General features: G+C 36.5%; 1 protein-coding gene across 2 annotated transcripts in view; it reads left to right on the forward strand.

The window, feature by feature from the left end:
• AUH (AU RNA binding methylglutaconyl-CoA hydratase) overlaps window positions 1-23,965 on the forward strand; it is a 44,963-nt gene that overhangs the window by 4,441 nt on the left and 16,557 nt on the right. For both annotated transcript variants that reach the window (XM_007429417.4, XM_088130034.1), the window contains exons 2-6: window positions 840-907; window positions 990-1,077; window positions 5,229-5,315; window positions 8,194-8,286; window positions 9,698-9,754. In XM_007429417.4, the coding sequence (XP_007429479.1) occupies window positions 840-907; window positions 990-1,077; window positions 5,229-5,315; window positions 8,194-8,286; window positions 9,698-9,754 (393 nt within the window). The remainder of the gene's footprint in view (window positions 1-839; window positions 908-989; window positions 1,078-5,228; window positions 5,316-8,193; window positions 8,287-9,697; window positions 9,755-23,965) is intronic.

The raw sequence follows: 23,965 nt of genomic DNA on the forward strand, positions 1-23,965 counted from the left end.
TTGGGCTTTTCTCCAGGTTTTCTACTCAGCATGGGATATAATCAGGCCAAAGCACTCATTAAATAGTATGTAGCAGACACAGAATGCCAATAGGATCTAGTCAGGTTCCCAAGCTTTATTGCCAGTGAATCCAACAGGTACACATACTTAACTCAAAGTACCTAACCACCAGAGGGCCTTTACTTTGGCATGATGTCATGCCCTCCCTTCAGCTGTCCTTGAAGGCTGATATAGGAAGATTCCTAACCCGGAGAGACAATGCCCCTGCGATTCTGGACACACAGAAACAACAGAGCATGTGCTTCTCCAGTGCCTGTATTACATTTGTCCTAGCCTCATCTCACCATTATTGCATAAATACCCAGGACACCCAGGAGAATTCTACATCTTCCTGCTGCTTTCAGATACCAACCCTGCTACAACATATAATGTTGCCAGGTTCTGCGCAGCAGTGATTAAAATTCATCAGATGATGATCTGTGCCATAAACTAGTCTTAATGAGCATCTAGTTTGTCATATAGAGTGCTTTGTAATTGGATAGACATAGTCTGTCATATACTAACCTTTATGCTCCCCTACATCCATCTAATGCTCCTACCCCTTCTTGTAGATTCCTTTTAGATATATACTTTCTGTTTTATATCTTTTAACTTTTTATAATTATTATTTTTTAGACTCTGATGTATTTTCTATGCTTTTTAATTGACTGTACCCACCGTTCTTATGCTGGTGTTTGACTGTAATAAAGATTTAATTTGATTAGGAGTCTTGAAAATGTAGCACTAAATGTTTTGGTATGCACAACTGATTCTTATAATTTTTTTCCTCCTACATACAGGAATTGTTGTACTTGGAATGAACAGAGCACATGCAAAAAATGCACTTAGTAAAAATCTTATAAAAATGGTAAGTAAATGAACCTTTAACTGTTTATTAACATGAAAAACTGAAAATTAGTGTTGATAATGTCCACACCTTTTCTCTGTAGATATCAAAAGTTATGGACGCTTTGAAAACAGACAAAAAAGTACGGACAGTTATATTCCGAAGTGAAGTTCCTGGGGTATTTTGTGCTGGTATGCAAATTTAATTTTTATTATCCATCTGGAAATCCATAATCTATTGAACTCAGCAGAAGTAACTCAGAATCCTTTCTTTGGCAACTAAATGTAGATAAGTTCTATATTTAAGTATATTGCTGTGCCCTTTTGAGAAGAAAGTTCCATAATACGTAATGAGATATGTAGAGTGGAGAGCTTTCCTGACTTTGTGAGTGTGTATGTGTGTGTGTCTAAATATCTATATATCTATATTTATACAGGTAGTCCTTGGGTTACGACCATTCATTCAGCGACTATTCAAAGTTACAGTAGCGCTGAATGAGGGGGACTTACAACAGGTCCTCAGAGTTTCGGCCATTGCAGCATCCCCATAGTCACGTGACTGCGATCCACGTGCTTGGTGCCTGGGTCATGATTACAACATCACAGTGAGCCACAATCACATGATCATGATTTCTGATGTTTCCTGCTGTCTTCCCGGAAGCAGAGTCAGTGGGGAAGCTGGCAGGAACTCGTGATCATGTGAGGTCCTTGCTTAATGACCTGCACATTCCTTGTTTAAGGATAGCAAACAGGACTGCTGGAATTGCCATTGCTAAGCACGTGGTCACATGATGTTGTGCTTTACGACCACAATGCTTAGCGACAGAGTTTCTGGTCCCAGTTGCTGTTGTAACCCGAGAACTACCTGTATCTATATCTACGATTTTTAGAATGTTATAGAGCTGAGTATACTTTTGTCAGAACTTACTTATTTTCCAGTCATTCTGACTTTAATCTGTTTACTAGTACAGTAAAATATGTTTGGTCTATTTATGAATCACTATTTATTTATTTGTTTGTTTGTTTATTCATTCTTTTATTCATTCATTCAGTTTATATAGCCACCTATCTCACATTCATGACTCTGGGTGGCTTACAATTAAAAACATAAACAGTGCCAAAACCCCAAAAAATAAAACAACCATACAAAGAATACAAAATATTAAAACGATTAAAAACAATTAAAAACCATACAGTGCAGTTATCAGGAGAGCACAGTAATTCAAGAACAGTGCAACCATTTTATGGACTCTGTGCCAGTCTCTGATCCTCAGGCCAGATGGCAAAGCCTGGTCTTCAGGCCTTTCTGGAAGGACATCACAGTCAGGGCCAGCCTGACCTCAGGGGGAATGATGTTCCATGGGGCAGGTGCAGCAGCAGAAAAGGCCCTCCTCATGACATTCCCTAGTAAAGAGAACTCACAACATGCCTTTCTGCTGGACCTGATGGGACAGGTAGATGTCACTGGGGAGAGGTGATCCCTCAGATAACATGGCCCCATGCCATATAGGGCTTTATAGGTTGTCACCAGCACCTTGAATTGAACCTGGAAGCATATTGGTAACCAATGCAACTCTTGGAGCAGGGTGTAATGTGCACAGATCTAGGGGTGCACATAACTGCAACTGAAGCTTCCAAATACTCTTCAAGGGCAGCCCCATGTAAAGGACATTACATTAATCCATATGGGAGCTGAGTAAAGCATGAGTGACTGAGCATAAAGTCTCCTGATCCAGGAATAGGCATAACTGGCATAGAACTCTAAGCTGTGCAAAGGCCCTCCTCGCCACAACTACCTCTTGCTCTTCAAGCAGGAGTCGTGAGTCCAGAAGGACCCCCCAATTGCATATGGGGTCTGTCTGGGGAAGTATAACCTTATATGTCTTAGTAAAGATCAGTAGCACTGAGGGACCATGAAAATCCATTATAGTACCTGAAATTAAGCACAGAAACAAGATCTGCCAAAAGGAAAAATATGGTGAATTGTGTATGTTTTTGCAATGTCTAATGTTAAAAATATAGAATATATTGTAGAATTTAAATTTTTTTATTTAAAGGTGTTTTATCTGGCTGTTCAGCTGCAGAGTACCTTATGATCAACAAGAAACAGCACTCTCAAACCTGTAATATAAAAGAAATGCCATAAAAAGCTAGAGTTAAGAGAGGAGGATTACTCCCCCCCCCCCCATTAGTACTGGTTTTACAATTACAGGCTTATAATGAAGATTTTTGGAGTAGAGGAGCTAGTTTGTAGCAGCCAGTGGAATATTACTGCGTTCCTTTTCATATTGGAAATGAAACAAAAGTACGTGTTTAAATATCTACTCTGCTCATTATTTCATGCTGCTGCCATAGCATTGCATTTTCTGTCTTTTTCTTTAAAGTTTCAAAATTTAGAGTTGAGCCTTATACTCAGATAATTCAACACTGTTCTAAAGGACAATACTACAGTGGTTGCATATGTGGAACACATGCAGTTCATGCAGCTGAGCATGGTTAATGTTTATCCATTTTAGCTAAATAACAAATTGTAAAGCTAGTATGTACTTTTATTTTAAATGTAACTTGTGGCCAAGGCAATAGTTTTGAAGAGACCCTTATTTCTGTTGCCATAATTTTAGCAAAGGGTTGTTGAGTTGTGTAGGCTGAGAGGTGAATAGCCAGAAAATGGCGTAAGATTATTTTCTATTCTGATGTCACTGAATAATTTTGGAGTTTGTCAGTTTTTAAAATTTCTGGCACTTAAGCTTTGATTGCTAGATATCAAAATTAAGACTATAAAAGAGGTATACTTGCTTTTGTTGTTGCTATTAATCAGAGGCAGTCATTACATAGCTATTTGCAGGATTATTCTAAAGTTGGTTCTTCTGTAAGAAAACGTGTGTGAGTAGCATAGGTGTGAGCAGTGGCCTTTTCAGAGAATAATTTCTTTGAATCACGTAAACCATATTTAATGTCTTAATAGAGCTGATATAGATAAGATCATGTAACTGTGCAAACATTCAAATGCCCTTCTATCTAATAATCTTCAAATTATGATCCTTCCATGATTTCACACCTCAGTTTCAAGTCCAAAAAAACTAAATTTCAGCTAGCTAAATGAAGACTAATATAGCTATCACTGAAATAGACAAGATAAATTGAATGTTTTTCATTTCTTGTGTTAGGGGAATATATGAATTAGATATATTATGGTATCAGTAAGGAATAGCTAATTCTTTATATTCTACCCCAAACACCTGATATGAATCTGATATCTCCCAAAATGTATGAAAGTCACTTTTTAATCTAGCTCTGACACAGATTTTTTTTACTTGTTAAACATTCTTTTTATATTATCTTGGCAGAAATGAAGATGGTTATTACATCACTGTTTTTTGTCATCTTGAGTTTTTAATATATGTCTCAGCTATGTGAATGGGATGATTATATGAAATGTTCAAGTTACATTTAATTATGGATACACATGCATTTGGACTACACACCGTAAAGCTTTTTACATAGCTTTTACATAGAAAAGTTGTTTTTAATCTATGTTTAAATAGCTGGCTTTAGATTTAGTAAATTTCTTCTCTTGTTACATTGATTGTATGTAGCAAAGTCTCTAACAGCTCTAATGGAGTGCTTAGAAGAGACTTAAGCATGAAATTTGAAACGATCTATTCTGGTGTTGGATAAAATATATGACTTTTATAAATAATTTATTGGATTGTTTAAGAAGGCCTTGTGTTCCCCATTTAGATTTTCCTTATTTTGTTTACAAAATAGTTCATTCTGTCATAGCATTCAAAAGATATGGTCATGTTCATAACACCAAGAATTTTAGATAGTTTTCAGAGTTACCATGAATTAACAAATCTCTTTTTACACAAACAATTGCACCCATCTGGAAACTTTCTTGGTTTCTTTTATTAACAGCTGTCTCCTTCTTCCCTTGTTTTGCCCTTTAGTGAAATGAGGACTGCTTTATTTCCATGTTTTCTATGGAATATACATATAAAACATGCAGTGGGGTATGTTTTAAGTGCTATGTAAATTGTATAATCATTTTTATTTAATATGCAAATGTTTGTAAAGAGAAATGACTAAATTTCCATATCTTGTCAAGAAATAGATTTACACTTAAATTTGCTCCATGTTGCTTTTCCTGAAAGTATGAATGAATTATGCTATTATGGTTTATTTTACTATATGGACTAGCTCCCAGAATTTCTAGTCAGTGTGCCCATTCATGAAAATTCTGAAATTCATGCATTTGAAGAGTATTCAGGTTGGGGAAGATGGGTTGATTTGAACAGAAACTGCAATGACATTTAAATATGACTAGAAAATGTCATTTGCAGGTGCTGACCTTAAAGAAAGAGCTAAAATGCATGCTAGTGAAGTAAGCTCCTTTGTCTCAAAGGCAAGAACCACTATTAATGAAATGGGTAAGTAAAAGTCTCATTGAAATATTACTCATAGCTTATCCATCATGGGCAGTAGTAGTAAGTAAAATTCTCAATGATCAAAAAACCTGTTGAAATTTTTCATAACTCTATAATAAATCAAGACTTCAATAATACTAATGATCATTAACATGACATAGAGATGTATAATGTAATTGTCACTAAAAATTTTTGACTTTTCTTTCTGTCTTCCCTTACTGTTATCGATATAGTATTATTGAATTGAGTGTAAATAGCCTCTCTAAATTTTTCCTACTTTTTATGGACAATCAAATGAATTTATTTCAATGAATGTCCTTGATGAGTAAACTCTCAGTTTGGATAAAGTCAAAAGAGAAAAAATTCAAAATGTTTCTTAGAAAACTCTTGTGAGAAACTTCAACTAACTTAATGTTAAAGCAAATCTTTAGTTTCTGTTGATCGATGAATGAAGCAGTGGATTGAGAGAGATGGTCAGAAGGAGTAGAGCCCAAGGCATTTCTTTTTTCAACAATATCAAAATACTATTTTTTTAAAATAATTCTAATAATTCTCTCCACTCTGTGTTAATGGATCCATCACTGAAAATGCCGTTTTGCCAAATATTCTTTTGTAGAGAGGGGAATTAAATTCATCAGCCTTTCAGAAGGAGTGTTTTCAAAAATTCATTAAAAAGTTTTTGATAATGTTATTAAAAATCCATTAATATGTAGACCTACTGAATATTGTCTACTATTAACTAAGATTGTGATGGCAATTGTTTTAAGAATTTCTTGTCCTTCAGTGATAACTTCCTGTTAGGACTGAGTCAGTTTAGAGTTGTGTGGAAACAAGCAACTAAATAAAACTTCTATATTCACTGTGGTATAGGTGTAAACGCTGGTGACAAGCAGTGAGTAGGGTTGTTATTTTCATGCCCTGCTTGTGTGTTTTCCAGATCTGCCTAGCTGATCTCTATTAATAACATAATTTTCATCTGATCCTCCTTGTCTCATAGTTCCTACTTGAACAAAAGGTGGAGGCTGTAGCCAGGAGGACCTTTGCTGCTTGGAAATGGAGTGGCATATAAATTAAAGTAATAAAATAAATTCCATTTTTGTTAGTTTCACAGATACACATGTCTATTTTTCTTTTAAATTGATTGGAAACTGATTTGACATACTTGACCTCTAATTAAAAAATCATTTAAAACTGTTTAAAATTGAACAAAGTTAATTTTATATAGTATAGAAGTATTTCAAATATTTTTCTTTCAGATAATGAAGTAAAGCACACCTAAAATCCTATGCGTATTCTAGATTGAAACATTAAAAGCTTTGAAACAATATCTTCAGAGTTTTATTTAGAATACCTGTAAATATTTTAGCATACTTTAGGATTCATACACCTATGTAAGAAATTAAGGCATTTAAAGTAATACTAACTTTAAGACATTCATGCTATATGTGAAAAATATAGAGGATAGTCCACTAGAAATGTATCATTTCTGACTTCCCAGAAGTTACTGACTTCCCAGCTTGAATTCAGTTAATATAATAATGCATTATGGTGGAACAGAAAGTTTACTCCACATCACATATTTGTGATTTTATAGTAATAAGATCTGCAAAGAAATCCTTTTGGACTCTTAACAATGATACAAGGTCAGTATCATTCATTATAGCCTATTCAAGGAATGAATTGCCTGGTTCATCTTCATTCAAAGATTGAAGGATCAGTAGTCTACTGAGATAAATTTGCAATATTTTTTCATATTCACTTGGGAATTTTGATTTTTCAGGGTTTGCTTGATATAAAGATGATTTCATGCTAAAATTATCTGTTAAGAGCTCCATATGGTAGGTTTCACATTTAACTGGGCCCTCAGTTTCTGCATCGGTATCTTTAATGCATAACCACCATGCACAGACTAAGATTGTCTTCCTCAATGTAAATGCAGAGACTGCTGCTTGGAATGTTGCACTGCTATAACAACCATAGTCCCCCACTTTTGACATAAATGAGTCACTGATCGGGGGAGATGGGCAGCATACAAATTTAATAATAAATAAATAAATAAATCTTATAATTTGTTTATTTGAATCAATTTTAATCTTTCTTTAAGATAATATGCATAAAGGTAAAAAATTGAATCTACAAATTGAATAATCCCAATGCTGATTGCTTTTAAAATACGTTTCAATTTCATAAAAATAAGCTTATTATTTAGGCTTTTAACTTACATTTTTGTGTAAATATCTAGTAAAGAACTGACTCTGTTGGTCTTGTGAAAAATTAAATGCTGTTTGCGAGAAGAGCAATCTAATATACAAAAACTTTTACTAGGAGACTGAAATCTAAAATGGAAAGTATGGTTGTTTTTCAGTGAAAACTTTCAGTTAATTCGTTATCTTGCAAATAACTAAGTACTGCTGGATACTAAGCAAGTTATCAGTTTGATATATTTCTCCATTATAATGACTAAATAGTAAAGGCTGCTATTATATTCTATTTGATCATGGCATTACCAATGTGATTGTTTACTTAAGATACTGTTGTTGGTAAAATTTTACTTCTGTTTTCTATACATCCACATTACTTGTCAGTAGTCACTCCCACTTAGTAGGTCTTAATAGAATAATTGCTGACTTGCATATATACAGATCAGGAATTGCTGTCTTGTTATAACTGCTCCTTATTATGGGGAATCCTGTCATCTTAGTTTGTTTTATTGTTGTTAGAATCCCAAATATCTCTGTAGTCAGAATTTAGTTTGCAGTTAAGATTGGAAAAAACAAAAAATGAAACAGTTAATTATCCACAGATAATAGCAATTTATATAATCAATTTTGTGTTAGAAAAATTGACAGCTGACTGAAATTATTTTGCCTTTGCCTTTTAGCTAATCTTCCAGTACCAACTATAGCTGCAATAGATGGCATTGCATTAGGTGGTGGCCTAGAATTGGCTTTAGCCTGTGATATAAGAGTAGCAGGTAAGATTTAGACCTAATCATTTAGAAGCATTCTTCTAATTGTATAAACCTTGTTTAATTCAGGCGTATGGAAATTTATTTTTGAATACTAATTTCTTTTATGAAATTTTGAACATCTCAACTATGATAATTGTTATAGTGCTTAAATTGGGGTTTATATGAATCTGGTATAGATTGTATCTTTTAGTTTTTGGATCCAGGATAGATATATTTAATTCAAATACAACAGTTTTGCAATTTATGTCACTAAAGGTTAGTTGCTAATAAGTATACCAGAAGATAAAGAAAAAGGAATAAGTTACTAAGGCATTCATCTTGAGACAAGTTGTTCCACTTTCCAAGAGTGAGTGAAGCGTTGTTAACATGTCACCTGCCCTGGAAACATCCTCCAGTTTGAAATGCTGGATGGTGGGCTAGATATGGTTGCCCAGAACTGGTATGGGGTTCTCATCTCTCACTCTTCTGACTCATTCAGATACAGAAAATTACATTAATAAAATCAACATTGGAAAAAGCTAATCAACCCTTAGTCTGTGTTGATGGCAGATTAGGCTATTCTTGGTATTTACTCATGAAAACAAACACTAAGTCTAGGTAAGATAATTATATGACAGATATTGTTCTCTAGCCTTGCTCTAAATGAAGAAGTTCACTGGAAGGTAGGATTAAAACCTCCTGTATTGAAGCCCTTTTAGAAGCAGTGTTTTTTTATATATTAATATATTTATACCTTGCTTTTCTGTTTGTGTAAACAATTCAGGTGGTTTACAGTAATTAAAAAAAATAAAAATATAAACAATAACTATAAAAGCAATATCAATACATTCTGATTAACATTTAAAATTATTGGACTGTCCAGTATACCACATTTTGCCTAGTTCAGATGGGAACTATCTGACAAACTGACACATAAGGAAGAGCATTCTGAATAGTCATATGTAAGATTGCATGCAAAACAATTACTGTACAATTAATTTTGCTTTTCTGTTTGTGAAAATATTAGAAAACTATGACACATTGGCTTTTTACTAAGAACAGAGTGGATCTTTGCAAATGGATAATATACAGGTGGATTTCCTACCTCTGTGGTTGCCCTTTCTGAAAAATGAAGGGCTACAAAGCCTATTGAAGGAAAAGGTTTTTCACATACAACCTAAGGCACAGTATGATTTATTTCTAGCTAATGTAATGTGAACTACTTAGTAAACTATGGCTTAGTGCTAAATTGAAACATAGCCATTGACATTCTATCTTATTTGTTTTCCTGCAGCCCATAGTAAGTTCCCCTTTTCATTGTTTTCACTTTTATTTGAAACAGGTACAGTGAAGTAACAGCTTATTTTACTAAGTTCCTGTAATTTTATTAAAGCAATTTGTAGATTTCTCAAAAACCAATTTTTTTTTTTTTTAGCTACTTCTGCAAAAATGGGTCTAGTCGAAACAAAATTAGCAATCATTCCTGGTGCAGGTATGGATTTTTTCCTTAATAATGTAACAGTTCTTTATGAATATTATGCTTTGTTACATCTGTTGTATCTTGTCCAGAGGCTGACCAGTTTTGAACAACAACAACAGCAACAATATTTTTATCCCGCCTTCTTTTGTATATAACTCAAGGCAGTGAATGTACCTAATAGTCCTGCCTCCTATTTTCCCCACAACAACAACCCTGTGAGGTAGGTTGGGCCGAGACAGAGTGAATGGCTCTAAGTCACCCAGTTGGCTTTCATACTTAAGGGAAGCCTAGAACTCCCAGTCTCCTGGTTTCTAGGCCAGCACCTTAACCACAGTAGCAGACTGGCTCTTAATAGAGTTCCTTATCTATTGTTTGGTAACTATCATAATGTTGTCAGTGACTGACCTATTTATGATACCTGAACTGAGCAGACAATGAGAATGGAAAATGATGCCAGGTTGGACTGGTAAGGATATCTACCTACTCGTAGGCTGTATGGAATTTTTCCCTCTAAGTGCTATTGTACAAGCTACAAGCATTGACATGCATGCTGCCCATTTCTGCTAGGGAAGATTTTTAGCATCAGGGAACAACATGGAAATGCAGTACTTAGTACTTGGCCTGCTACTTATTTTCCTTCAGTTCAGCATATGCCTGCAATCTGTTCGAAAGGAAAGGAGAAGGCATGCTTGTTTAATGTCCTTCCCTTCAATACAGATACAGTTCCACTGGCCAGACCATCTTAGGTTTGGTGATGAAAATTGAAGGTCTTATCTCCTTAAGTGGGGTTTAAAAGAAAGGAGAAACAGGCTTGTTTTATATTGTTTTGTCTTGTATTCCTGAAGGAACTGTAAATATGAGCTATTTCCTACCTCAGTGACTACAGTCTGGAATAAGGGACATGAAGGAAAAAAAATATTTGTTCATCCTCCATGTCCCATTTCTTTTCATGATAGGTAGCTGAATATTTTCATTTTCAATATCTACTATATGTAAGTGTTATCATTTATTGAATGATAAATATTTCAAAGCTTGATGAATATGGATAATGTAAAAAAAGCTGGTTGGTATAGATATAATGCTAATCCATACCTAAAGCTAACAAAAGGAGGAGAGAGTTTGTACAAGAAACGAAAAGAGAAGACTGTTTTCACAAGATTGTCTGTCAGTAACTGCTTCTTCGAATTTTTGTAAACGTAAGTTTGTGTTTTCTGTAATAGTATCTAGCTGTCTTGTCTTCTGTCCGCCTCTTTTTTTATTGCTTTCAATTTTTTAAAACATTAGGATCTTTTTCAATGACAGATTTTTTATATTCTGTTTTCAGAATATATTTTAGTTTCATTGTTAGTGTTTCAGTGAGCAATCTGGGTTTACTTCATCTAATATTGAATTAATTGTTATTCTTGCAATGCAAGCTATTCTCAATATTCTCTAGCAGCATATTTGAAAGGCTTCAATTTTTCCTCTTCAGCCTTAATGATAATCAGTTTTTCACAACCATATTTTACATCTTGAAAAATCATAACCTTGACAATACATACCTTTATAATATCTCTGTCCTTTAATACAGACAAATATAAGACCAATCTTAGAGTTCGTATTAGAGAAATACACTACAATCCACCCTTCCTTATATATTGCTTTTATTGATTTAAAATCAGCTTTTGATTCCATCCCAAGAGAAGGCTCTGGTGGAAGTTGTTTCATTCATCCACAGATTAGAGGTTACTTTGTTTCATTAGGATACTGCATAAAAATACAGTTATACAAGTTAGATGTGGTAGCGGTGACCATCTCTTCGTTAATGTTACCACATTCCTTTTGATGTGTATTCCCCATTGTGTGCCTGCTTGGTCTCTTGTAATCCTTTCCCCTTCAATGAATGTAAATATGAACATTAATTCTCTTCTTGCTAATTATCCCAGCAGCAGGGTGAGCATTACAAAGGTCAGGGGAGTGGGGAAAAAGGGAAGCTGAAGTAAAATTGTTAGGAGACAAATAGAAGCTGAAGGTGTGAAACTGATTAGTCTTGTCAGTTACAGGCAGGAGCTGGAAGCTGGCTATCTCAGCACTGGGGGGAGCTTTCTAATAGGCTGGCGAGTGGGGAAAAGGAAGGCACAGTCGTGGTCACATGATTTCCCACTTAGCGACCACTTCACTTAACGACAGAGCTGCCAATCCCAATTGTGGTCATTAAACAAGGACTATTTGTATTTATACAGAAATATTGAAAATTCAAAGGGGTTTACAAGCTTTTAAGCACCATTGTACATGTCTTTACAGTTTTGAATTTTCCCTTTTCCTCTGGGCACATCAGCAACTAGATGTCCTTTCTGCTTTAATCCAGCTATACCATAGACACCAGTGCTACTTGTATGTGCTTTCTGCTCTGCTCCAGTTGCTCGCAAAATACCTTCTCACCTGGGAGTATAATTGTCCAGTGTCACATTGACTTTTTTCAAGTTGTAAATCTCCATTTGGATTTTTGGCAAAATGTTGGAATAAGGTTGCCATTTCCTTCTCCAGTAATTGTATTTAGTTTGTTCCTTCATTTATGACATGCCCCTCATGGGTGAACTGTGTGGGAGTACATCCCCAATGATAATAGCAAGATGCACAAGCCCCTTTATTACTACATGGTAACAATTCATGAAGGTGCAGTCTGGCTATTGAATTGCAAACCTTAGCATGTGGAGATCTAGCCCTGTATCTTTTCTGGACTTCTAGACTTAAGATTGAAATGTTTCTTGAACGATAAAAGAAGCTCTTACAAAAACAAAGGGTTTTTATATGGAAAATCTTAATTATAGTACATCTGGCTCTGTTTATTTGAACTCTCATTAATCTGAAGGCTTAATTTTGTAATCAAATTATTTCTCAGCATTACTAGTCTATATGAAAACTTAGTTTTATTTGCATTTTATATTATTTGAAAATGTTTGCTGTTTACAAAAATAAATAGCCTCAAGAGAAATTGTTAATAGTGTAGAAAGCAGATGTTTGAACAGCCAATCTTGTTTCCAAATAATTACAAAGTATCTAGAGTGTTAATGGAACTGGGTGAATTAGTTCTGCTTCTATAAATTAGAAGGAAAAGTGTGTCTTACATGCGTTTCCTGCTTGCTGTCCCCCAAAATAGAATTTGATTCAAATGAATTTCTTTGTAATTGATTTAATAAATCTAGCAGTGGTTCCTCAGATGCTCCATTATCCAGTTTTTCAAAGCCTCTTTGCATTGTATGTTAAAACATTTTTCTAGGTATTGAGAAACACCCTAGAACTCTCAGCTGTAGTTGGAATAAGTAAAATAATATCAAGTGACTTTATTGACTAATCTTGCTCCTTAATCATAGTGTAGGGTGTTAACTTATTTGTATGGAATTTGGTAAATATAAGAAACAGAATCTGAAACCCCTACCCCAAGCTTTTGTACAGGTAAGTGGGTTTAGAGAAGGGGAGGGAGTTGGTGGTAAACACCAATTGATGATGGTTAGTAAACCTAAGCAATATTTCTGGATTCTTAATTTTGAAGCTTTACGTCTATTGCTACAGCTGAAGAAGGCAGCCTTGTAGAACTGAGCTGTTGGGTGAAAGCCTTCAAAGTACAGCATAAGTTAACACCAGCATGCTTTCAATTACAGCTGAGTTAGCAGAACCGTGCATTTAAAACATGGATCTTATTTAGTCATATAGAACATGAAGCATGTATTTGGAAGAACAAATCTTTAGAGGTGATGATTATACATTTTGCAGGTCAGTTCCTGACTGTTCACATCACAGGAATAATTGTTCAACCTTCTGTGCTGCTTTTTCCATAGGCCATAGTGCGGCACTCCTTACATTTTGTATTGTGGTATACAGTGGGGCAAAAAAGTATTTAGTCAGCCACCAATTGTGCAAGTTATTCCACTTAAAAAGATGAGAGAGGCCTGTAATTTTCATCATAGGTATACCTCAACTATGAGAGACAAAATGGGGGAAAAAATCCAGAAAATCACATTGTCTGATTTTTAAAGAATTTGTTTGCAAATCATGGTGGAAAATAAGTATTTGGCCACCTACAAACAAGCAAGATGTCTGGCTCTCACAGGCCTGTAACTACTTCTTTAAGAGGCTCCTCTGTCCTCCACTCGTTACCTGTAGTAATGGCACCTGCTTGACCTTGTTATCAGTATAAAAGACACCTGTCCACAACCTCAAACAGTCATACTCCAAACTCCACTATGGCCAAGACCAAAGAGCTGTTGAAGGACACCAGAAACAAAATTGTAGACCTGCACCGGGCTGGGAAGACTGAATCTGCAATAGGCAAGCAGCTTGGTGTGAAGAAATCAACTGTGGGAGCAATAATTAGAAAATGGAAGACATACAAGACCACTGATAATCTCCCTTGATCTGGGGCTCCATGCAAGATCTCACCCTGTGGGGTCAAAATGATCACAAGAATGGTGAGCAAAAATCCCAGAACCACACAGGGGGACCTAGTGAATGACCTGTAGAGAGCTGGGACCAAAGTAACAAAGGCTACCATCAGTAACACACTATGCCACCAGAGACTCAAATGCTGCAGTGCCAGATGTGTCCCCCTGCTTAAGCCAGTACATGCCTGGGCCCGTCTGAAGTTTGCTAGAGAGCATTTGGATGATCCAGAAGAGGATTGGGAGAATGTCATATGGTCAGATGAAACCAAAGTAGAATGTTTTGGTCTAAACTCAACTGGTTGTGTTTGGAGGAGAGAGAATGCTGAGTTGCATCCACAGAACCCCACACCTACTGTGAAGCATGGGGGTGGAAACATCATGCTTTGGGGCTGTTTTTCTGCAAAGGGACCAGGACGACTGATCCGTGTAAAGGAAAGAATGAATGGGGCCATGTATCATGAGATTTTGAGTAAACACCTCCTTCCATCAGCAAGGGCATTGAAGATGAAACGTGGCTGGGTCTTTCAGCATGACAATGATCCCAAACACACCGCCTGGGCAACGAAGGAGTGGCTTCGTAAGAAGCATTTCAAGGTCCTGGAGTGGCCTAGCCAGTCTCCAGATCTCAACCCCATGGAAAACCTTTGGAGGGAGTTGAAAGTCCGTGTTGCCCAGCGACAGCCCCAAAACATCACTGCTCTAGAGGAGATCTGCATGGAGGAATGGGCCAAAATACCAGCAACAGTGTGTGAAAACCTTGTGAAGACTTACAGAAAACGTTTGACCTCTGTCATTGCCAACAAAGGATATATAACAAAGTATTGAGATGAACTTTTGATATTGAGCAAATACTTATTTTCCACCATGATTTGCAAATAAATTCTTTAAAAATCAGACAATGTGATTTTCTGGATTTATTTCCCCATTTTGTCTCTCATAGTTGAGGTATACCTATGATGAAAATTACAGGCCTCTCTCATCTTTTTAAGTGGGAGAACTTGCACAATTGGTGGCTGACTAAATACTTTTTTGCCCCAGTGTATTTTAATTTAAATATGTTTTTGTTGTTACTGCTGTTACTTTAGTTTATACTCAAGACACAAAATGCAGTATTGTGGACTAGATGATCACTGGTCCTTAAAATATCTTAAAATATTTTCCTAATCCCTTCCTTTAATATGATTGCAGTATGCATAATTCTTTCCAGAAAGTTTGCATTATTTATAGGATTTCCTCCCTGTGGTTATGGTTTTTGCTTATTAAAATGTGTACATCTTCTGTTGCACATTCTTCCTTAACTTTTTATTCTGAACAATAACATATTACCCCAAAGTAGCAGTGTTCTCAGCAAACCACCATGATGCCAGAATGATAACATATGCATAATGATGTCATCACACAAATGCTACAATTACATACTTGCCGAGGGAGGGAGAGAGAGAGAGAGAGATGCCTTTTCTGAATTATAGAAAAGCAATGTATACATCTTACATTTGGTTTGAATGATGCAAACTTAGGTTTCTATGTTTTTAGTAAGAAAAGTTTCACAGAATGTTCTGACTCTGAAATTGCCCTTTCTAACAATTCTAGGTATTCTGGAAGTGGTCTGAAATAGGCTTGTCTGGCCCCAGGATGGTCCATTGTTTGGTTAGAATGGTGGTTTGGGAGCCAGAGCACTTCCAGTATACCTGTCAGTCAGTTCCAGAATTAGAATATTAAGCCACAATATGTTTTGAACACCCCTAATTTTTTGTATAGTAAAATGGATGATGATTGCTGATACATTTTTAATGTCTTACAATGTTGCCCTTAGATGGTCAGAAAATTCTACAAAGGAAATGATAGGACTGTGGTTTTGATGCCTACTTCACATGCTAGCAAGGTTATGCTCAAAATCCTACAAGCTAGGCTTCAACAATACATGAACCGAGAACTACCGGATGTACAAGCTGGGTTTCGAAGAGGCAGAGGAACTAGAGATCAAATCGCCAACATTTGCTGGATCATGGAGAAAGCACGAGAGTTCCAAAAAAATATCTACTTCTGCTTCATTGACTATGCAAAAGCCTTTGATTGTGTGGATCACAACAAACTGTGGCAAATTCTTAAAGAGATGGGAGTACCAGACCACCTTACCTGTCTCCTGAGAAATCTGTATGCGGGCCAAGAAGCAACAGTTAGAACCGGTCATGGAACAACCGATTGGTTCAAAATAGGGAAAGGTGTACGACAAGGCTGTATACTGTCACCCTGCTTATTTAACCTATATGCAGAGTACATCATGAGAAATGCCAGGCTGGAAGAATCACAAGCCGGAATTAAGATTGCAGGGAGAATCATCAACAACCTCAGATATGCAGACGATACCACCCTAATGGCAGAAAGTGAAGAAGAACTAAAGAGCCTCTTGATGAGGGTGAAAGAGGAGAGTGCAAAAGCTGTCTTGAAACTCAACATTAAAAAAACTAAGATCATGGCATCTGGACCCATCAATTCCTGGCAAAAAGAAGGGGTAGAAATGGAAGCAGTAACAGACTTCATTTATTTGGGCTCCAAGATCACCGCAGACGGAGACTGCAGCCGTGAAATTAAAAGACGCTTGCTCCTTGGGAGGAAAGCTATGGCAAGCCTAGATAGCATATTAAAAAGCAGAGACACCTTGCCGACAAAGATCCGCATAGTCAAAGCTATGGTTTTTCCAGTAGTAATGTATGGCTGTGAGAGCTGGACCATCAAGAAGGCTGAGCGCCGAAGAATTGACACCTTTGAACTGTGGTGCTGGAGAAGACTCTTGAGAGTCCCCTGGACTGCTAGGAGGTCAAACCAGTCAATCTTAAAGGAAATCAACCCTGATTGCTCATTGGAAGGATCAATAATGAAGCTCAAGCTCAGATACTTTGGTCACCTAATGCAAAGAGAGATCTCTTTGGAGAAGACCCTGATGCTGGGAAAAATTGAAGGCAAAAGGAGAAGAGGACGGCAGAGGATGAGATTGTTAGATAGCATCACTGAAGCAATGAGCATGAAACTGAGCAAACTCAGGGAGGCAGTGAAGGACAGGAAGGCCTGGCGCAATATGGTTCATGGGGTCACGAAGAGTCGGACACGACTTAACGACTAAACAACAACAACCTCACTCCAACCATGTGGATGAAATTGCTGATATAAATAGCGAATGGTATATACCCAAACTTTCACAGTTTACTTTAACAACTGGGACTTTACTTTAACAATATGCCTTGTAAAATGAAGAAGTCGGCTCCCCCTCAGACGTCTCAAGTGAAGAGCTCTATTCCAGATAATCAGGAGGAAAACTGGACAAGCATATGTATTCATTTGAAATCCCTGAGAGCCACCTCAGACTCTGCTGGACTAGATAGAGTTATATGAATGCCAGATGTATTGCTGTTTGAATGAGAAGCAATAATGAGCTTTGAATTAATGGTGAAGCTTCAATCAGTCTATAAACAGATGGGTAGTAAATTTATGAATCTGGATACTGGCATATCTGGGATCTGTATGGAGACTTAAAACTATGAAAGCTCAAGCTCTTAAATTTTACAAAGGTTTAGAAGCACTGAAGATAAATTATTTTTATTTCTCATGAAACCAGAATTAAGACTTTAGAAGAAAAAGAAGAAGTTCACGATAAACTCATTACATATCCGCATACTTAAAGTACATAGGCAACTTATCAGAAATAACTTTAAAAAATCAGCTTGCTTTTTGGATATGCAGATCAACAGACCCCTTTGTTAATTTACATAGAAGAATGTATTCAGGAACTCTTATTACCAGCTGATTCCTGATTTTAAACTTGAGATACTGGATGCTTACAGATTAAGAGCAAGAGGCAATCTCTTATGGAAATCTGCCCCTATAATTGTTAGATTTTTGAGGTCTAGTACCAGAGACCATCTTTTACATCATTTAAGATGTACTACCAAATTGAAATACCATGGAAGTAAAATAATGATTTAACCAGCTCTTTGCAAGTGCTAAATTTAAGAAAAAAATAATAATTTGGCATGTCTGTTGCAAGAAAACAAGAAACTTAAATGCTTTCTTTTGTTTTTTGTTTTTTTTTGTATCCAGCAATCTTCTGCCTTTCTTTATTTTCTAGTTAGGAAAGATAGATTAATGTTACTATTGCTATGATGAACTTTTATGACCCTCAAGAAGAACACCTTAAAATATTTTATAGATGTTTTCCTAAACTATATTCCACAAATTATCAACAGATAGTGATTTAAACTTAATTCAGGATTCTCAGCTAGATAGATATCCTCCAAAAGACCCTCTTACCTATACCCATAATTTGAAAGTATTCCAAGCATACATACTGAAATGTAAGCTGTTTGGTGTATTTTAAATCCAAAAAGTAGAGAATATACTTTTTTCATGCACATCAAAATTGTTTTAGACTAGATTATTATTTTTTTTAATTTATCCTGCTGTGGTGGATCCATTTATGTACTACTTGGTAAGATTCATTTCAACTGCAGGCCATGTTCTAATGACTCGCATTCCGAAATTTAAAAACTATAAACTAATTCCAGATGCTATCTGAATATTTCTGTTATAGACTTTTCTTTTATGTAATATAAAAAAAGAAAATTGTTTCTTTTTTAAAAAAATAGGTGTTCTACCAATATGTTAGTCCTTTGTGATGCTTTTATATAGCTATTGCCCCCACAAAAAGAGACTTAGAAATTTTAATCTTACACAGCTGGAAAAGATGGTTAAAAACTCACTTTCATCTTATGCTAGAAACCCCACAGATGAATCATGTCAAATATTTATAGTAGCTAAAGTTAAATTGGCTACTATATTCAGAACAATTCTTTGAAGTGCATTAATTAGAATGATTAGGAATCAGGTGAGAAAGCAGGAAAGTTAACAACAAAACCAACCAAATGTTATATCTGGAATTCAGGCCAGTGACAGTTTATTATGTATTAAGACAGAGTCTATTCATTACTAGTTTGATGACTTTTATACTCAGTTATATAAATTGGAAACATCTATAACTGTACAGCAAATTATTAATTTTTTGAGAAATATTGAAATGGAAGAGGTCTCCCAGGAAGATAGGAAAAACTGGCACACCTATTGATATTGCAAGAAATTATAGAAACAATACACTCTGTGAAAATGGGGAAAGCCCCTGGACGCAATGGATTTCCAGTTAAATGATATAGATTCAAATACATTTTGTTGATATACTGGCACTTGTATTGTTAGAGGTTCATAATCATTTAATATTTCTATATCTATTCCATCATTTTATAAGGCCTATGTTATAATAATATAAGAATGATATCTTCATTGTCAATTCTAAGGGCATTACATGCCTGAGAAGTTGGGGGTAGATCGACAAGCTGAAGAGTTTTACCTGTTGTTATTAGTTTGGTCTTCTTTATATTAATTTTATCTCATTTTTTCACTGTGCTCCTTGACTTTTATTACTAGGGTTTGCAGATTCTTCACATTTTCAGCTGTCAGGGTAGTGACACCAGTGTAGCACAGGTTATTGATGTGCCTTCCTTCAATTTTACAACCGCACTCATCTTTCAATCCAGCTTCCCTTAATATATATTCAGTATATAGGTTGAATAAATAAGAGGAGAGGATACAGCTTTGTATCACTCCTTTGCCAACCTGGAGCCAGTCTGTTTCACCATATTCTGTGCTTACCGCGGCTTCCTGACCTGTATATAACTTTCCCACGAGAATAATGAGATGTTCTGGGATTCCCGTTTTTCTGAGCACTTTCCACAGCTTGATGTAATTGACACAGTCAAAGGCCTTTCTGTAATCAGTGAAGCACGTAGTGACTTCTTTTTTATGATATTTGGCTTCCTCAATTATCCAGTGTGCATCAACAATAATGCCTCGTGTTCCTTGGCCTTTTCTAAAGCCTGCTTGAACATCTGGCATATCTTTTTCCATTCGGGGCTCTAATCTACATTGGATGATACCAAGCGTTATTTTGCTAATATATGAAACTAAGGATATTGTATGCTAGTTTGCACACTCTGTTCAGTCTCCTTTTTTTGGTATTGGAATATAGATTGACCTCTTTCAATCGGTCACTGTGTCATTCTCCAGATTTGCTGGCATAGCTTGGTTAGAACCTTGACTGCTTCTTCTGTTACTTGCCATATTTTAGTGGGTATTCCATCAGTTCCTGTAGCCTTCTAGCTTGGTAATGACTGGATTGTTGATCTAACTTCATCTTCTTACAGTAGAAGTAAGTAGGAAATATCTTAGAAAGTATCTTGGATGATGACATTTGTATAGTACAGTATTTCAGTTTACTCCTTCCATCTTTGTTTGATTGCCTTTGAATCATTTACTATTTGTCCATTGGAGTCCTTTAACATGCAAGTTCAAGGTTGGAACCTCCTTCTGAGTTCAAAGATCTTTTGAAAGACTCTCCTGTTTTTCCATGTCTTTTATCATCCTCAGTGTCTTTACAGATGTTATTGTAACATCTGAAACTCTTTGTTAAGTTCCTTTCTCAGATTTTTGTCTCATTTGGAGCTTACACATGAGCAGTTTGTGATTTGTTCCATAGTTAGCACCTGGCCATGTCTTTAATGCTTTAATTGAATTTTTCTCCTGTTTTGACTTCTACATAATGTATGTGCCTGGTTCCCGAAACCTGCTACCAGAAGCAGTCTCATGTAAGCCAGAGTACTTAAGGGCTCAGCAGCCACTCTCTGCGATACAGTCTTGCAACCTCACAATTTTAGGCAGCACCATAAGGCTTCACCATGGGTCGACAAGCCGAAGACCTCTTTGCATGGATCAAAACAAATCAACTGCAGCACCTATATATGAGGGCCCAAATGGATGACCTCCAGGGACCCAGCAAGGTACTGTTTCCCCATTTCAGTGGAAGGGGGGCAACTTTAGCATAACTTTCACCTTTACATTCCCGTCCTTTAAGGGAGGAGGTGTTGCAGCTTTGCCATGACAATGAGACAGCTGGGCATAGGGGAGTTTTTAAAACACTCCACAGGACTCTTAAGAGACTACTGGTGGCCAAAAATGGCTAAGGACATAAAAGACTATGTTGCCTCTTGCCGAGTTTGCCACCAGGCTAAACTGGTTCCTGGGAAGCCAGCTGGACTCTTGCATCCATTAAGCACATCCCCTTAGCCCTGGCATATAGTATCTGTGGACTTCATCACCAATTTACCCCCGGTGCAAGGATAATATATGTTGATATTGATGGTAGTAGATATTTTCACCAAAATGGTATACTTTATACTGTGCAAGGGACTGCCGACAACACAAGCCACTTTACAGCTCTTTTTGTACCACATATTTAGGTATAGAGGAATGGTTAACCCCATAATAACAGACAGGAAGTCAGTTCTCTTCCAGGTTTTGGAAGGCCCTTTTCTAATTACTGAATGTGCAGATTCACTTGTCTTCTGCCCACTACTCTTCCACAAATGGAGAGGTGGAGAAGACTAACCAGGTATTGCAACAGTATTTGCCACAGCACATATTTATTTATTTATTTATTTATTTATTTATTTAATAGACTTGTCCCCGCCCATCTCCCCACAATGGGGGACTCTGGGCGGCTTACAACAAACTAAAATCAGAAATACATAATTAAAAGTTCTAAAAACCACACCACACCATATAGCCAAGATAACTGGATGGTGCTCCTCCCGTTAGCAGAATTTGCATATAACAATTCTGTACACTCTTCGATTAGCATGTCATCATTTCAGACAATGTATGGAGTCCACTCATGAGTTTTACCCAGAAACACACAGCAGGGAGCTGTACTAAGTGTCACAGAATTTCTCTGAGAGCAGCAAGTGGCTCAGGAGCTATTGAAAAAACAACTCCTAAAGGCTAAAGCAGCTTACAAGAAAGTGGCAGATGCTTGTGGGCAGAAGTTCTTAACTAAGTTCTTAACTTCCACCAGGCCATCTAAGAAATTGAACTCTAAATTTGTGGTCCCTTTCACTGTCATTCGACAAGTGAACCCGGTGGCTTTTTGTTTACATCTACCAGCCTCAGTGAAAGTCCACCCCACCTTTCATCGCTCCTTGCTAGTCAAGGAAGTGCCTCCAAGTGCTTTAGATCCCAGGATCTGCCACCCCCACCTGCGATAGTGGAAGGGGAAGAGGAGTACGAGGTGGAAGCAATCTTGGACTTGCAAAGGAGAAGGAAAGGGATCCAATTTTTGACTCATTGGAAAGAGTACTTGGAGACAGAGCGTTCGTGGGAAAATGCAAGCGATGTACTCGCTCCGCTGTTGGTGTTCCAATTTCATCTGCGTTTCCCTAACAAGCCAAGGCCTCATAAGCTCCCCAACCCTCCGGATGATCACAGGTAAGCAGAGGAATTTGTGAATGAACAGTTGGAAGGTTCAGGAGGGGCCCAGGGACAGGAAGGCGCTGAGACTGAAAATTCTCAGCCTTTGACTTTGGGCATCCATCTCCCAAGGGGTAAAAAGGCTGATTTTCTAATCCTGTAGCTGTCTTGCAAGAAAAACCACCTGACATGGAGGAATTGTCAGAAACAGAGGGGAGCATCACACCTGCACTTTCATCTCTATCCCCTCTGACCAGTTCCCCTGAGAACTCAGAGGGAGAAAGTGACCTTGGAGTGGAGGGTGTTGTGATGGAATGTATCTATGAAGGGGGTGGGGTAATGTGGTGGATTGCAGAAGAGGGCAAAGTTATCAGGAAGGAGGGGGTACATTCCAGGAAGGGCAGAGAGATGAGACAACACAGTCTGGAGAAGGAGCATGGGAACTGTAAGACGTTTAGAATAGCCACTCCCTAGAATCTGCCAGGGAGATATCCACTAGTTGCGGTCATACAGATTTAGTCTGGCAAGATTTTGTCTATACAGTGTAAAAAAATAAAGGAACTGAACTTGATTGGACTGTTTCACTGTTGTTCTTGGGCTGGGCCTGACAAATCTCATGAGAAGGGACAAAGAAAAGAAAAGAAATCAAGTTCTATGATATTATTTGAATGAACTAAAGATTAATATTGTTAGAAGTAAAAGGAAGGAATATAAAGTTGGTTTATTTGATCAAGATTAAAATAGATGTTATTTCTGACACCAGGACTGAAATGACAATGCTTTATGGATTTGTTTATAGATAAGAGATGGGATATGGGAAGATATACATTTGTTGTATATTAAGAAGAGGTGATAAATTACTAAAATTGTTTATACTTGGGGTGATGAAGGTGGGAAGTCACTTCTTTATATTTTCTTTTTCTTTGTTATATTCTTATTTTCATTTCTCTGTTTTTTCCTTTCTTTTCTGCACCTTTTATTCTTTTTCTATCTTCTTTTAGTTTGTATTAGTTTTTAGTGTTGTAATTATAATCTTTAATAAAATTACTATAAAAAGGATTGAATTAATCGTATATTGATGCTACATAGAAGGTACATAGATTTTTTAAAACTATTTGCCCCTTTTTGTTATTTTAGTTTATTTTAATAGCTATGTATGTAGATTCTTTTGCTACTACTACCATTATTGTATTTTTTTCCTGTTGGTGTTGGTTTATTGCTTTTGCTGTGTACTTAAAAATAGATACATACTATATCAAATAAAAATCCAGTAATTCTCTACAGTATTTAGTAATTGCTGGGTTTTATAAAATTACATTTATTGAATATCACATAAATGAAACCAATGCTGACAGTCCTGTTGTATATGAAGTGCTTGTATTTTGGTATATTATTTAATTTTATAACCTAATTTACTAGGCAAGGAGTATTAATTGAATCAGCTGGAATAAAAAAT

The sequence above is a fragment of the Python bivittatus genome, unplaced genomic scaffold, assembly GCF_059951505.1.
Source record: "Python bivittatus isolate LINGU-HERP-01145 unplaced genomic scaffold, Pbiv_v1 ctg000850_np1212, whole genome shotgun sequence".
Taxonomy (NCBI): Eukaryota; Metazoa; Chordata; class Lepidosauria; order Squamata; family Pythonidae; genus Python; species Python bivittatus.